General features: G+C 38.5%; 1 protein-coding gene across 1 annotated transcript in view; it reads left to right on the forward strand.

Annotated features, from left to right (window-relative positions):
• Positions 1-1,197: 1,197 nt before the first annotated feature.
• The window catches only part of LOC116678937 (protein broad-minded-like), a gene marked incomplete at its 5' end in the record, with an annotated part of 30,075 nt that continues 13,477 nt past the window's right edge, over positions 1,198-17,795 (forward strand). The window contains 5 exons of the mRNA XM_032508671.1: positions 1,198-1,306; positions 2,819-2,912; positions 2,998-3,123; positions 6,078-6,161; positions 16,687-16,756. Of these exons, the coding sequence (XP_032364562.1) occupies positions 1,198-1,306; positions 2,819-2,912; positions 2,998-3,123; positions 6,078-6,161; positions 16,687-16,756 (483 nt within the window). The remainder of the gene's footprint in view (positions 1,307-2,818; positions 2,913-2,997; positions 3,124-6,077; positions 6,162-16,686; positions 16,757-17,795) is intronic.

Raw genomic sequence — 17,795 nt, forward strand, 5'->3', positions numbered from 1 at the left:
GTTGAGCACATCGAGCACACAGTCCTTCTCTCCCTCGTTCAGTGAAGGCTTTTTGCTCCTCTGTGCATCCCCCGATGTGACAGAGCACTTTCAAATGTAATCATTGCTCAGAATGAGAAATTGTTTGTTCTTTGCCTTGTCACAAATAAAATGAAATAAATCGGGAGGACAGTGAAAAGGCCATTTCTAAAAAGCGGGTGATCAAGAGTCCCTCTCTCTTGATAATGGCTGGCGGAGCTGGGGCTATTGTTTGTGAATGGAAATGCCAACTCACATTGTACGTCTGAGTCCTGACTCATTGTTGGAGAATTAAGACTTTTCATTTATTATCCCTTTCGTGTCCTCTGTCTCTTTTTTTCGTTTGGTATCAGATTTTTGATTTGCCCTACCTTCGTGTCGTTCATTTTCCCTTATGCTTTTTATTATTATTATTTCCTGCCCCAACCTTTTTAGTATCAGTGAAACCCAAATCGTTTATAGATTGTATTTGACCCCAGCTGTTTGAGCTCTGAGTTATGTATTATACACAATAAATATGCAAATTACATTTTGTGTGCATTACATTTTGTATGCAAATTACATTTTGTGGCAGTTGGCCATTGGAAGAGCACTGTAAACGACAATACTCTCCTGTATACCAAGTTCAAGTTGATATTGCTTCAGTTATAAGTACCATCCACCAAGGATGACACCATTCCCCCCTAAAGTGCCTTTTAATTTGAATATGCTCTGATCTTATCTAAAAATTCTAACATTGAAAGCCTTCTCCCCTTTTTTCTTACTGCGCTTTGCAGTAATGACGGTCATTCAGAGGCTTCAAACTGTGCACTGTCCTCTTAGAGGACTTTCAAAGAAAGTTATCTGAGCTCCAATAAATTGGGGGAGGTTTTGAAGTGCTGGTGAATTTGATATTATTATATTATATTGCATAATAATTAGCATGACCTGTCTTCCCAACATATTCCAAGCAATTTGTTTTGTGTTGTACATACTACGCATATCGAGTCCTTTCCTTTTAACCTTTCTTTTTCTTTAAATGTTTTTTCATTCGATCCTCTTGCAGACATGCTATAGCACACAAGTCTCCGTGCATGAACGTTACTTATTGTTATTGTTGTATTGTTTACTTGGTTCCTTTTGCACTACCTCTTCCTTCCACCTTTATTTAACCCCGTCATGTGTGTTAAACATTCCCAGGGAGTTCATAATCGACAACCTATCCGTGGAGAGGAATCACGTGCTGGTTCGTGTCAGTGTGGTGGGAGGTCCGTCTGAGAGGAGGCTTCCTCCTCGAGCTCTGCAAGAGGTCAGCTATACTTTATGTTATACTATATAATATACTTTTTATTGGTACAATCTAAGGTTCTTTTCTTCCTCACAGTTTTTGGCAAATCAAATTGTTTTTTGCACAAAAGAAATGTGTTTGCATCCATTGGGGTGAAGTCAACAACTGTTAAGGTGTGGACTAAATGCTTTTTCTCTCTTTATTGTCAGTGTTGTTAGTTGTTTTTATGAACCAGCTAAGTGCTAAACACACCACAACCGTAGCGTTTCTGTGAGGCTGTGCTGGACAGATATTTTGTAGAAATGTCAGTGCCCAAAGAATCAACAACTAACCTTGTTGGTGAAATGTTGTTTTCCTAGATAAGTAGTGTTTACGGAACAACACCTTAACACTTCGCAAATGGTGGCTTCTTTGGATACAACACAGACCGATACGAGCCTACATCACGGTGCACATGCCTAATCACTTTAATCATTGCCACTGATTAAAGTGACTAAATGGTTTATTTATTTATTCAATCTGCCCTTTAATTATTCTTTAATCACATATTATGAAATTCTGCATTAACACAAACTCAGTCAAGGTTTGTGCTACTGGCAATTTTTATTTTTTTACAAACAATCATTATTTGCAGCTTTATTTACTCAGCATGTTTTTGATATAGTACATAAATGATTTAGATGTTTATGCTGGACACAAAACAGGAAACCGATTTACGTAGAGGTCAATAAAAGGATATCAAAGACATTTCGAAAGGGGAGAGTGTAAATTAGTTTAGTGAGTGTTTCCATTGTGTTTCTCGGGTTTCTTTTATTTATCTCTCCTGTCCACTTGTACAGGGAGCAGAAAGCTGTTGATTAAGTTCTGATTTTGTGTGAAGTATCGTGTTATAACAATGGTTTTTTTCTTGGTGTGTGTATACCGTTATGCACCTCAAATCACATTATTACCTTCAGCAACAGCAGAATCCCAAAACAGTTTTTGCATGTTTGTGCAACTCTGTGCATCTATCTTCTAACATTGTCAGAGCAGCACATCACCTGAGAGGCAAACTCAAAAAACTAGGGATAACCGGGATTATTAGGAGTGGAGGGCACAGACGATTGGAGAACCAGACTGCATTTAGAGCACATTTTTGGACAAGTGACAGTGGTTAAAAAGAAAGGAAGGCAGGGATTTAAAATAAGATATTAAGGAGGAAAACAACTGATGGTTTATAAATATAACAAATGCATAATTGTCAAACTGCTACCAGCTCTGGGCTAAACAATTGCGAAGTAATTAATTAATCTACAAGTCATTGTTTAACTGCACCACCTGTTCATACTTTGAAAAGTTTATGATTTGCAAAACAATGCACCCTACACATCAATAACCCAGCAAACTCATAAGCAGTCATAACAAGTCTGGCCGTCAGAGCAGTGCAGAAATGAATAAATGACAATAATGCAAATATGATGCATCGTCTCTGTAATAATTGCATTAGGGTGTAACGAGGGGACATGGGATTTTTTTTGTTGTTGCTCATTTCAGGGAGAAGATCCTTACCCCTGGCCCATGTTTTCTAGCTACCCTCTGCCCCCCTGCTACTCTCCGGACCCACCAAAGATCCACCATAACTCACTGGGTAGGAAGAACGTTGATGAAGTGGCCAATATGAACTGGTGAATTGTTGTGATTTTGCATCTATAACCCCCCCCCACACCTTACAGACTCTGAGATCAGTACATTCCTGGCATCTTCTAAAGACTCAAAAAATGAGGACAGCTGGATGGAGGTCTGTCGGAAACAGTACTGCAAAGTCATGACCTCCAAACCCGACATCTTAACTGGAAAGGGTAAGCTAACAGCTACATAGCTAACACAGCATACATATTTAATTTTAATTTAATCTGTTTATTAATCCCCAATGGGGAAATTACAATTCCCACTCTGTGTCCACACTTTGTTAGTAACCACACACAGTCCTGAACTACACACACACATGCTCAGGATCTATACATGCACTAATGGAGAGATGTCAGAGTGTGGGCTGCCAGCTGAACCAGCGCCCTGAGCAGGTGGGGGGGGTACGGTGCCTTGCTCAACAGCACCTGGCAGTGCCCAGGAGGTGAAGTGGCATCTCTCCAGCCACCAATCCACACTCCCTACTCTTTGGTCCAAACGGGGACTTGAACCAGTGACCCTCCGGTTCCCAACCCAACTCCCTATGGACTGAGCTACTGCCACCCACCTATTGATTATGTACTGTGTATATATGTATGTATATATATATATATATATATATTTCTTATGTCAGAGTAAATAGTTATAATTCAAGGAGGACAAAAATGAATTTAAAATAAAAGAGGGCGGACAATCTTGTCATGAATGCATGCGCTGTACAGTGATTGCTTCCTCTCATCAGCACACTGTTGAACTCTGTGAAAGCATCTACTCCGTGGTCTATGTTGCTCATTTAAGGCTTTTCACTGGAACACCATGATCAAGATATATTATCTTCTCATCTTCCCTCCGCTGTCGACGTGCTATTTCATTTGGCACACCATTAACATTCAACTTTTTCCGAAACATTCAGTGAGTTAAATTGTGGCATTTATAGGCTGACTACTAAATTAACCTACTTCCAAAGCAATTTAGTGAACATTTACTAGCTCCATGTATGTTGTGATTATCACTTGTGTCTTCGACAGGGTTCTACACAGCTGCATGACAAAAATGATTAATTATACTATCGCTTCATCAAAGCTCTCATGATTAGAATTGTTTGCGTGTTCAATACTTCACTATCTCGCCGGCGTATTGATTGCTTAATTTGGTCTCAACAGCATGTCAATGAGATGCATTCACTTGTGCTCAGAGTCACTGGGTAGCATTGAGATGAGTGTGTTTTCTAATCGGGCTGCACTGCTGTTTTCTTTTTTTTTTTTTTTACAGAAGCATTCATGGCTTTGTTGCATGCTAAGCAGTTGCAGGAACATGACTTCACTAACATCCCTTTTCACTTCATAGAGTTATGTATACAGACTTTTGAATAATGTAGAAGAAACGGGGGCTCTGTGAGAAGTGCTACACCAAACATAACGGAGAGTCAATGTAAAACACCTTTTTATTTCAACGATAGATCCATTCAATCATCACATATCTAATTGCTATTGTATGATAAATGATTTTTTTAAAAGGTTAATATTTTGGGATACAGCTTACCTTCCCTGGTGCTGCTTAAGAAGAGTCCTTTTCAAGTAAAGGACCAGATAAGATGACATATATTCATCTTAAAGTGTGTAATATGTTAAAGGATGACTGGGGGCGAGCCAAAGGCAAGTGCTGGGTAGGAAGTGGCTATCAATGGTCATCAACTAGTAGTTCCACACAAGTTAAATAATTCATTGTAGTAATTTAAGTGGACCAGAAGTGGTACTGTTACTTCATAGCTTAGCAGGGAACAATTAATATATTATTATCAAGTAGGGTAGACTAAATAAAAGAAACACCTAAATATGTATAACTGCAAACTACACTCTTCCAAAGGACCATAATGTTAAACAAATGTAAATGGACTGTTCTTATATAGCGCTTTTCTAATCTCAACGACTACTCAAAGCGCTTTTACACAGTATAGGAACCATTCACACACATACACTGTGGCCAAGGCTGCCGTACAAGGTGCCACCTGCTCATCAGATACACACTTACACACGCAACTTAGGGTTCAGTGTCTTGCCCAAGGACACTTTGACATAGGACTGAGGTCTGGGATCGAACCACCGACCTTCCAATTGGCAGGCGACCGCTCTACCACTGAGTCACAGCCACGCCTTCTTGCCCCTGACCTCAATTTTGGCCTTTATGACCTCATGAGGGCTCGATTCCAGATCAGGCCAGGGCTCGGTTTACACCTATCACCCTTTCTAGCCACTGGGGTCCATAGGCAGGCTAATGTTAAATTAGCCTGCCTATGGATTGTTAAATTAATGTTAAAAAATCTCATAAAGTGGAATTTTCATGCCATGCCAAATTAGTGATACTTACTGTGAAATCAAGCTGCCAAATTGGTAAGCTACTTATATACTAGAAAGAGTCAGTGGGGTGCTGTCACTGGCAAGGAATTCACACGTAAGTTTCTTTCAAATACTCATTAAAGCAAAGAATAATGGTATAATAGAACATACTGTGTTGTTGTTGTTGTAGAGATGTATGATCTGTAAACCTTTTACCATCGGCCTCATCACTCAGTGTTCCCTCTCTAGTTCCACAATTAGATCTTCAGTGACTGTGGGTGGTTTCTTTGCACGGCAGTGTGATATGACACTAAAAACAGTGTTGTAAGCGTTTACTCAGGGACAGTCAGGGGCAGTGAAGCTGTAAATAGATACGAGCGGATGCATTTGCGAAGTGTACTGATGGTGTTAATGTACATTGTTTTTGCAGCTGAACCATGATCTTCTGTGTCAGACACTCATCCTTTGTAGATTTAATGCTGCATCATTTCTGAACCATCTATGACTTGTGACTCTTTTGGCCTTTCTTTTATGCAAATAACTCAGGCTATTGCTACATTAAGCATGCATACTGTGTATGGTTCAGTCAAAAGTCTTTCTAAACCACTTACACTGTAACTCGGCTGCCTAATAATACATATAACAGGATGTTTCTACATTCTATACAGTAAATGGTTGATGTTAAGGATGTACTGTAGGCTGATGTATTTGCCTTCAGCAATTGTATTATCTCAAGGTTTATTAAAGCTGCACTAGCATACATTTAATATATGGGTTTTTCTTCTCCTCAGTGCTGGCTGACCTTCTGGAGAAGATTGTGGCCCATCTTTCTAACTCTGCCACAGACTGCTTCTTCTCTCCGGCTCAGTACAAAGGTTAGTGGAGAAGAGCAATACATTCAGCTTTCTTCTTGACAATTTAGTCAAAGCAAAAATAAAAGGGTATTCTGCGGGTCAGGGAAGTAAGCCAGCATCCTTGTACATTGGATATAAATATGTTTCCTGTATCTTTCCTCTGTTCTTGTTATTTACTTTCTGGGTTATGCAAATTCAATAAGATATTCTTTGGGTAAAAGGAGCATTTAATAGTTCTATGGTTTTAACCTATACTTAATTTACAATGTAGTCTGGCATGATCTTTATCTTTAAGTCCATACACTTTACCTTACTGTAGTTCTAATAGATAAATACATACATTCAGTATATGGTATCATACACTGTCACTCTGGGAATATGTTGTTGTGGCTGCCTGACACGGTAAACCCAAATATGCAGTAAGGGTGAACTGGGATTGTCTAGAAGAGGGCCTCAATTGAGTGTCTAAGAATAGAAAGCGTCTGTACAGAATCTAACGCCCTCTGACATGAATATGTGATTTTGGCCTATATGAATGTATTTGACTAAACATGACTTGACCTTCAACTCCCACCTTATATGTATGTTTTCCTACATCTCAACTGGGACTTCTGAATCAGCAGAAAGCTATCAGGACCTCTGATCAGGACTGTAGCCTGGGGAAAATAGTCCGATTCTTTAGTATAGGGCCGGGCAATTTTCAGCAGGGGGATGAGACTGTTGACCTTCACTGGAGCGATATCGATCTGTTGCAAAGTTGGAGTACTGTGAAGTGTTTCTGATCTCTCTTGTGGAGGTCGCTGAGGTAGGCAAGAAGCTCAACAGTGCCAGGAGCAAAGAGGCACCAGCAAGTTATATAAGTTAGCCCACTTCTAACGTTAGTGTTTCTTCTCAAGTGGAGTTTTACGCATGACTAAAGAACATCTGGTTGCACCACACAACGTAGTTCTTAGGCAGAGTTTAGTGGTTACAAAATATTTACATCAAGAAATATGGAATATGTTTGACATATCTGACCTAAAACATGATAGAGATTTTAAATTACATTTGACAAAAATAACACAACATACCCTTAAATAACCGTGTGATATAATAACAGTCAACAGTGTTTAGCATAATCGGCTAGTTTTCCTAACTGTATAATAGGGCTGCGCGATATGACCTAAAATCACGATTAATTGCACATTTTAACTTAATCACGTTGTTCTAAATCATCTTTTCCGAAGCCAAAATGTTTCCAGACTGCAAAGTTGCTCAGTTGACTCGGTGTTTGAGTTCTCCTCCATAATGCTTTCCATGCAGCTGACTGGTCCGGGCAAAGCTACTACACACATGGTAGAAGGATTTTAAGGAGAAAGTAGGCCTATCAACAGGAATAAATTATCGAAATTATCGTCATAGGAAAAATATGTTAACAGCTTCAGAATATCAATGTCAATACATTTTTGATTAATCGTCCAGCCCTACTGTATAAATACTACTTACTCTGAGAAACACTTATTTCTCCGTACCTAAATTTACAAACAATATATATATATATTATATTTTTATATTGTATTGTTTATGACAGATTTCCTTCTTACATAGATTGCTCTTTGTTGGACAGCATTCCAGATGTTTCCCAGTAAGAGAGTTACACATTTATAAAGTCAATACTAGCTGAGACCTTTCAGAAGTTGTAGTGATGCGACCTGATTTATTAAATCCCTGTAGTTACTAAGAGCTGAGGAAGGACAATGTAGTGATGGATTTATGAATAGCTGGTACAGTCCGGGGGGGATGGCGGTTCTCTGGAGGTGTTGAAGGCTCTGAATATTGCTGTGCTGTCGTGGTTGACACACACAATCTTGCGTGTGTACGTCCGGGACGGTCGCTGTCGGCTGCCGGTGAAAGTGGAAAGTATTTTTCCTCATTTTCAGAGCAGTGTTTCACCCCAGGTCAAAATGTGTTATGTTTCCCATATCAAACGAGTGAGTGATTTCAGAAGGTTGTCTTGTTTGTTAGCCGGCGGGCTAAACAACTCGATCAGACTGATGGCAGCGAGGAATAAAAGCAGCTAATTAGTGAATAACCTAGTATTGCAAACTGAAGTGATAATTGCATATTTCTCTTATTTTATATTATTTATTTATGTTAAAACAGACTATGGTAACATCATGCTCTTCACCTGAATAACTATTATCTGTAAGTAATAATAACAAGATAAAGTAGTGTTCTGTCTGCCCTACTTCCAACATGCAGCAACAAATCCCCTCCCAAATACTCCCAAATAAAGTGTTTCCTGAATAAATGGAATAAGTCCTTTTTTGTTTATTCAAGTTTAATATGATACGTGTCACATTAGTTTAAATAATCACAGATTTAAAACATACACTACTGTGTTTTCAAATCAATGCATCACTGGAATTGAATCCAGAGTGCTATGTACCTATGCTTAAATAATGTTTTGATGTCCGTGCACTGATTAGTAATATTATCAATAATTATTATACTGCCGCTGCAGGGGGTGAACCCAAGTGCAGAGATCAGGCAGAGAGTCAAGTACAATTTTAATGACGTTATGTAGAGCGAAAAGGAAAGAGGTTAACAGCGACAAAACCTACAGCGAAAAGCAGAAGTGGAGGAAAAAAACGCTATGATGGCTGTAGATAAAATAAGCAAATCGGTGTCATCTGTTCAGCTGCTTCTACCAAACTCAAATCACTTAGAAATGAACAGACACACATTTATATGCTGTAGGAGGTACTTAGGATTGTGAATGGTTAATTTAAGCGTTGAATTATGTGTAGCAACCTGCATCTTACGTACTAAGCCTGGGATGTTAAGAGCTCCTCATTAGTAATGAGATTCAGGATAGCTCCTCGCTCTGCATTTTCCAAGGAGGACACATCGTCTAAGGCTCTGAGGCAGCAGGTGAAATCAGGTTTGTTCCTTACCTGTTCTCGTAGGTTATTTAGTAGTTGCCAGACCTTCCTCCACAGCGCTGTGAAGGAGGGTCTGGCTAGTCCACACAGCATTACTGGATAGGAGATAAACATGCTCTGGTTTATTGGCATTTCTTTAAACCAATCACAGTTGTCTTGCGTGGTTGTTAAGCGCCGGATGGAGCAAAACAACTTTGTTCAAAGGTTGTTTTAGTCATGCAGCAGAAACATTGTCAATATAGACTCGTTATTTAGTAACCCCGCATTAACTACCGTAACAAAATAGTTGGAGAGGTGCAGTATATTTTGTGTCAGTGAAGATTGTCTGGATTAGCCAGGCTGTTTTACGTGTCCTGCTCAGAGCTACTTAGCCAACAACCATAAGCATCACCGTAAGTATTGGATCCATATGTCTTTTTTCCAAAAGTAGCACCTTCATCAGCAGTAAAGGCCTTCCAGTAATTATTATGCTGCTCAAAGACAGTAAACCCGACTCACTTTTACAATGTAATGGAATTTTATGCAAATGTATTGCCTATGGTAATAGCTTGTTTCCCACACAATGGTAATATAACACATTTGAACAGTTTGTTTGATTAAAGCGTTAGTTACTTGTCATGCCTGATGTAATTTATGTATTATATGAACAGTAGACACCAACACGATGCAAAGGATAATTTTATTGAATAAAGGAGACCTTTTTATAAGAGAAAGGGAGCCATGAGAGAGTATTTGCAGTGCAAACAAAAGCTGAATAGTAACAAACAACAATGATTTACTAAAAACATCACATTTTTTGCAATTATTTACAAAGAGAAGCAGGTAAAGAGAATTTACTGTGAGTCCACCTACCATCAGGGCTCTTAATTAGGAAGGAAAAGGATGTGGTCATGTTGTGTGTTTTGTTTTTTTCATAAGAAAGCATGTAAAGACTTTATTCATAAGTCAGCTTTTCCACTGCTGCCAAATGACCAAGCTGGCTATATTTACAGAGGGAGGGGGGCCTTCCAGTCACACACAGTCGCTCTAAATTAAATCTAACATAACACAAGAGGCAAACAGAATAGTTTTAAACCTCAAATTAAAAAACTGACCTCGAGTAGGTATCAGTGTGTCTAGAAGTTTGCTCCAAATATGAGGTACACCGTGAGACAATAAATCAAAGATTGTCAACTGAAGATTCTTCTGAAGACGGTGGTATCTACAGTAGTCCTAAAATATCTCTGGTTGTATTTTTAAAAAGTATATCTCATGATACATGTTCATAACATTACTTCCTGGTCGGGGTGAACTGCTATGCTGCACAAGGCTCAAGTACTGCTGCTGTGGTTACCTGTGGTTTGGTATAATGTACATAATAAACTTTGTGTACTAATTTAGAACAGCAGCTAAACTTTAGACTGGATCTATATTTTTTTGAAAGATTATTTTTTGGGTATTTTAGGCCTTTAATTGACAGGACAGTTGAAGATATGAAAGGGGGGGGGGGGGGGATGACATGCAGCAAAGGGTTGCAGGTCGGAGTCGAACCAGCTGCGTCAAGGAGTAAACCTCTATAAATGGGCGCCCGCTCTACCAACTGAGCTACCCGGGCGCCCAGACTGGATCTAATGGTTTTGAAATTTAAATGGATACCTGCCAACTTCATCAAAAAATAGCATTTTTCACGGTCATGGTATATTAGTATAAGCTGTAATGCAGGTTTTTGAAATTGTGTGAAGAATCTGATCAGCCTTATAAGACTTTGTTTACATATTTAGAGAAATGTCCCCGGTAGAATGGGCTGCGTGAGAGTGAAATAATTAGTAGTATAATCATCATTTGTGGCAAGAAGACAGCGAGTGAAAGGCAGCATGTGTCTGTAGTGGTTCTGAATATAGTCTAAATAATAAATAATGGTTATCGGAAAGGGTATGTAGAATGTGTTCAGTGTACTTTTACTTATGTTTTATTCAATAAGGAGAAAAAAACTTGTCAGCCAGCCTTTTTCCATTAAAGAATGAAAGATTTCCCCACAGTGTATTATCTTTTATCAGTACAGAGGCATGTCTCCTCTGAGGCCACACTGATGGAGAATCATCATTCTCAGTTTGTTTTGATGATTTATTTATCTAAGTTCACTCACAAACTTCAAAGTTGTAGATCGTTCCACTTATGACATTCATTTTTTTTTTGAAAACTCAAATTTTTAAGAAAGCAGTCACACACATTTACATAATTGTATTGTCAAACACTTATAGGGTCTGCGCCTCCCACATTTTGCACATAAGAGTGGTAGGAGTTTGTCTGAGCAGTCATACAACAGGTGTTGTCTCCTTAATTCACACAAGAACAGGAACCTGCTGAAAACCAGTTTTTAAACTGAGTCAGGCCCGTTTTATATTGTATTGTAATGTTACTTTTAACTTTCCTGTATAATAAGAACAAATACATGATGCATGTGATCATGTTAGCAGGGTACACAAGATACATGATGGATGCAGGCTTTAATAATAAAAACAATCAGGTATGAAACGTAATAAAAACTTTATTAATCCCACTTTTTAAGAATCAGTCAAGCCAAGAGAGCAGGAAAAAAGGGACATTATAAAACCTCGTGCACTTAGATTGTAAAGTGCTTTTATAAGGCATGCATAATTCATCTGAAACTAAATTATATTGTTTCTCTGTCTATAAAGATTCTTGAAGAAAGAAAATTTCTTAAACCTGCCGTGCAGAAAATATGTAAATGAGTATGACAAACTCGCTTGGTGTTAGCAATGATTTCAAAGCAAAACTTTTCAGGAATTCATTGTTAAATTTATCTTGACCACCGTTAGAATCATGCTATATAGATATTTATTATTACTGCAGAGACATGGGCAGCTGATTGAGAAGCTACTTTTGGTCTAACTCTGAAGTGTTTGAAGTTAATTTGGATTCAAGGACTTTGTTTTGGTTTTGGGGTTTGTGTTTCAAGAATCGCATATTGTTCCAAAATAACATGATTGATTCCAACGCTCTTTGGCAAGTGCAAATCTCTACTTTCATTAATTTTGGGTCTTATTATATTTTATAGCATTGTAAAACAAATGTAAGTGTTTTTGAAGTAGTATTGAGTAAAAGTTGACATATTCCAGTCTGTGATTATCATCAACATCCATTCCTTTAATTTTAGTCTCAATAATTCCTAATTTCTGCTTTTCTAACTCCAACATTAGGTCTAATTTCCTATAAATGAGGTTTATTGACGATAAATTCCAAAAATAACTGTAAAGCTAAAGTTGATAAGTTAGTGTTACGTAGTGTTGAAAACATCAAAGTTAAAAACATTGATAAAAATCGTCAACAACAGTGTTGATTTTTCTAGGGGTTAAGAGCACAGAGACACTTTCCCTCTTTAACGGATAAATGTGAAAACCGCTTTCCAGCGTCAAACTACACATTTTCCACAGTAAAGCTCAGCAAAACACGTTTTTGAGTAGAGTCACTATGACTCACATGTCTTGTATACCAGCTATGCATCACTAGTTTTGGAAAAGAAAAAATAACTGCAAGTAAATAATATTTGATAAGAGCCAACACTTGTTATAAAATTGTGTAACGAGTAGTTTCATCTGAGCAGTTGGTTTTGGTCAGACATGTTACAGCTTGGCAGAAAGTCTGTCTGTCTGTCTGTCTGTCTGTCTGTCTGTCTGTCTGTCTGTCTGTCTGTCTGTCTGTCTGTCTGTCGTTGACTACAGTCTCCGCCACTTTACCCTTCTTGAGTGCTCCCGTTGTAAAGAGAGAGCCGACTCATAGTGGAGTGGTAACCTCCTTTGGTTTCCTGTTGTGAGTTGTGTCTCCTCACCCTTCATGGCCCTGACTCCTGAAGGCAGCAGTCCAGCAATCTCACATTTATTTCCCCTGCCTGATGAAATTGGCTGGAAACAAAGAGGAAGCACCTTTTTGGTGTGACTGTTAAAAGGAAGTTTTTCCTCGCCACTGTCGCACTGTTGCTTGCTCTGGAGGAAACTATTAGAACTGTTGGGTCCTTGTAAATTCTGGAGTGTGGTCTATCTGTAAAGTATCTTGAGATAACTCTTGTTATGAATTGATACTATAAATAAAATTGAATTGAAATTGAATTGTTACATCTTAATAACTCAGGCGGAGATCTATAGTTTCTCAAATGGATCCTCATTTTGGTTATAACACTTTCTATTCTTGTGCAATGTTTAACAGTGACAGATTATAGTTTTAAAAGACATGATAATGTCATCCAGACATTTGGGATCTTTTAAAGAGGCAATTATATACTTCACACTGTAAAATAACTGTGCGTACATTACAGATTACATGCAGAGAGCAGTTAGCAGTCACCTGGTTGAGTTTAGTGAACAACAGCCTTCTTAACCCTTGCGTTGTCCTTCTGGGTCAATATTTGGGCATTTTTTAATTTTTTTTTCTATGCTTTTAACACTTTTTAAAACATTTTTGTCAAACTTGTTTTTTTAAATTTAATTTATTTGACATTATTCAATTTTTTTTTTTTTTTTAAAAACAGCCAAAATTATGAGAGCAGGCGACGTATAGTCAGGATTTCTTTTTTTTTTTTTTTTCAAATACTATGAAACTGGATAAAACAGCCCAAATTCAATGAAAGTATCATTAATTATTAAATTTACCAAAGATTATCCATGCATCCATGTTATTTTTGGGCACTTTGGTTGAAAGAAACTTCTGATTAAAAAACTTGGGTCAAATTTTTCGCCTGTTGAGAAGGTTGTACTTCGGTACAATGTCGGGCCCTCGTAAGTTACTAGAGTATTTCCATTTTATGCAAACTTAGACTTTTACTCCGCTTCATTTCTGTTACTCCACTACTTCTGAAGGAAATGTTGTTTAACATCTATGCATTTCAAATTCAGATATTACAAAAAAATTAGTTCCTAGTTGTGGCCTAAATTTAGATTATACAAAACACACCAAACAAAACTAATAGTAAGTCCATTTTTGCTTCTTTTTCATGATCCAAGTTGGATTTCATTGTCTGACATTGGAGGATGATGTAATTCTACATTCAATGATGCAGTCCTCAATAGCGGTTGACTCAAAATCCACTCACTCTACTTGTTGTCTTGTCACACAGTCTTCATCAGAAAAGTCTCAATTTCACATTTACTTTTAAGACACATTTGCCTCGTCGTAGATCGTGTGCTCATCCTAACTAATCTCAAAGATGCATTCAATCTTTGTAACAAAAGTGAAATGGTTTTGATTATAGTTATTATAAACTGTAAAATAGATGGTGGCAGAATACTGAAGAGACATGATGAGAGAGAGAGGGGCGGGGGGGGAATATAAATACAACACAAGAGCATTCATCTCCATTAGACAGTAATTGCCGCCAGCAAGAGGTTTTTAGAGATGTTAATGTGAGGAGAGAAGGGTCCTGGCCCTGCTTCATGCCCTCATCACAAGCTATTTTCTAGCAATTAATAGAAGATTTGATGTCCTGTAATTCATCCACATTGCATATCTCTGATTTCCCAATAGGAACAATGTTGAACCAGAACTGTAAGCAGTTATGACGGGGTACGAGCCTCCTTGCGCCATTCGCCCCCGATGACCCGGGTTTGCGTGCAAAAGCAGGACCCCAAAGCGTAACGGTGGGGGGGCAAAAGTCAGTAAATATCGAGAGGTCTGAGCCGCAAGGTCTGCGATACATTGCCGTTGCAAATACGGTATCCCATTAACATTGATTGAGTAAAAAGGCCGAAATCTACGTTGGCTACACCGCCCCCTAAAGGCCGATCTTTGCCAAACTTGGTACAGAGCCTCAGAGCGGCATGTTGAACAAGCACCAAAAGTTTCATGTTGATGCCATGTACTGTAGCAGAGATATCACAATCGCAAATGTCCCATTTAAATGCATTAAGTTATTGGCCTAAACAAATAAACATTGATTATAGCGCCACCTAATGCCGATCTTCACGAAATTTGGATCAGAGCATTGTTGTGGGATGGCGAACAATGATCTTAAGTTCTTTGCTGGTAACATTTAATTTGGCCGAGATATGATATCAAATGTGTGTGGTAGCTAGCTAGGAACATTAGTTTGGTCGTGGACTTTAATGTTGTAACATTTTTTCCATAACTTTTGATCAGGTCCGTCTGGAGGTGCTATTTATCAGTTTTTGTGCAGAGTGGTCGCACGGCCTAGGACGAGTTTGAAAAAGTTGGTATTGCGCGATATTGTGGAAAAACAATTAAGCAGAAATGGCTGAAATTTGCATAATTATTATCCTATAAACTTTATATTTATTTTTATAAATTTCATGCAGATCGGTTGCACGGTCTAGGAGGAGTTCTGCAAAGGTGGTTTTCAACAAATCTCAATTTTCCACACACAAAGGTCTAGGTGGGAATGGGCGTGGCCTTTATCAGGAGGGTCAGTTGGATCCGGGGAACGCGTCGATATTTGGTTTTTGAATGTGCAATGTACATTATACATACTTGTTTCTGCGATAGTGCCACCCAGTGGTGGAATTGGATAAATGGTAGCGCTTTAGGGTCTTGCAGGGTTCTGGACCATTCCTGAAAATGGCTCCCCCCCATGTACAGTTTAGGCTGTAGCGGGAGTTTTAAACGTAGAAGAAAAATAGTGTAAACAAAATATATCCTTAGGAGACAATTCCCTGCTGTGTGAACCGCGTAGCTTTGCTAGCGCAGTTCACACAGCCTCGGGCTTGGACCCCTAATTATCTCTTCCATATGTAGATTACAGCAACCATATTATCTTTTCCTTGTCATATTTATTCAACATTAGCCTGTAAATTGGATTTGACGTTTTCCCTGACTCTGGTGCTGTCTGGATAATACTTCTTCTATTAATTGTCGAAAGCTTCTCATCATCTTACCACAGACTGTCTGAAGCGGGGGATCCATTAGCACAAATGTAATAATATTGTTTTTCCCCAAAGCCAGGAAGCAGTGGAAACATCTTCAAAACAAAATATCAGTCCTCCTGCAGTTATTGCTTCTTTTATCTCCCTCTCTCCACACAATTACAACTGAAACTCTGAAAACTAATATATTTTTTATGATTCTGCACATTTAATGGTGCTAAGTAGCAGCCCATGAGAGCAGCTGGGGAGACGGGTAGCTCAACGATCTGTACAAAGCTGTGGCATGTAGATCTAAAGCTGCCCTGCTGCAGTACTTTCAGCTGCTGGTGTCTTGCTCCTGAGTCTTGAGATAGAGAGCTTTCTCACAGGGCTAAAGATTTCATACCGTACTTTCTGCCAAAACTCCACCGCACGTCTAAAATCACGAGTTATGACTCTGAACTATTAAAATGCTGCTGTGAAGTTACCCGTGGCTGAGTCACCTTGATGCCATGCTGCCTCACAAACATCACAGTTAAATGGCAAACAACCGCTGTAAAACTAAGAAATTATCTAGACACATCACATCTGTATAGTCTCTTGAAAGTAGCATGATACGATGTCATGTTTTGTCCATTCTCCATGGTTGTAACACAGCCTGTTAGGGATGTCTAGGGAGTGTTTTTCCCTTAAAAACTCCAGCCATATCCCCTCTCTGGGTATTGCCTTGCTTTCTAATAACCTCCTCTCCATTTTAATTGTCTTGTTTTAAAGCAGAGGAGAAGTGCGTGAAGAGTGCAGTGTTATCATCCGTGGAGCAGCTGGGAATCGACACCTGTCTCAGGTATGTACAGTAAAGTGTTTTTCTATAGCTCTTAAAGCTGAATTTAATTAGACAACCTCCAGACAGCAGCAGCAGCCAGGTAGGGAGGAGAAACCAGCTGTGTATAAACCCTCACACTCCCTGAACTGTTACATTTAAGTAACTGCAAAATCTCTTTCTCAACATCTGCAGCACCACAAGAGCCAAAGAAATTAACAAAATTAAAAAGCAAACCATATGACAGTATCATATGCACAGAACAATGGCACCTCCAGCAAAGCCACATTAAGCATAAATACAAAAACAGACAACAATTGCACCTCTGCTATCACCCTCCAAGACATGGCTCACTCCTTTCCTCTACTGGGGTTAGCTAGTTATTTAAATTTGGGGATCCTGTCCCGCATCCTGTCCCTGTCTCTTTTTCCATGAAAACATGGTTTTGGTTGCAATGAGCCATAGCTACGTGATGTAGTTTAATAGTACCCAGCTGAACTTTTAACAGGAATGATGATTAAGATTCTACCCACAAGCCATCTCTGTGATGAACAGCTGACGTCTGACCCACAGGGTCAGGTCCAGTTCTGGTCCATAACCCAGTAACACGGTCTCTACAGCACCTGGTACTGGTTCCACTTATTATTCCACTTAGTTAGTTTTATTCATCATTCTCATTCTCATATCTCACTTATTATTAATTACTATTTACTCATCATTCTCATTCTCATATCTCACTTATTATTAATTACTATTTACTCATCATTCTCACTCTCATATCTCACTAATTATTTACTATTTACTCATCATTCTCATTCTCATATCTCACTAATTATTTGTTATTTATTCATCATTCTCATTTCCTAATACATAACTGTTCATATGTTAATACTGTTCATACTGTTCATTTTGTAATATAATAACATGATACTATTTATCCCAGCATCCTTTGCACTATGTTCCACATTTAAATGATTTTATTGATCTCTTCATTGCACTCATGCCTCTATATTGTTTCTGTTTAGAGTATGTATATATTAATGTCTATGTATTAGTGTGTAAT

The sequence above is a fragment of the Etheostoma spectabile genome, unplaced genomic scaffold, assembly GCF_008692095.1.
Source record: "Etheostoma spectabile isolate EspeVRDwgs_2016 unplaced genomic scaffold, UIUC_Espe_1.0 scaffold00008738, whole genome shotgun sequence".
Lineage (NCBI taxonomy): Eukaryota > Metazoa > Chordata > Actinopteri > Perciformes > Percidae > Etheostoma > Etheostoma spectabile.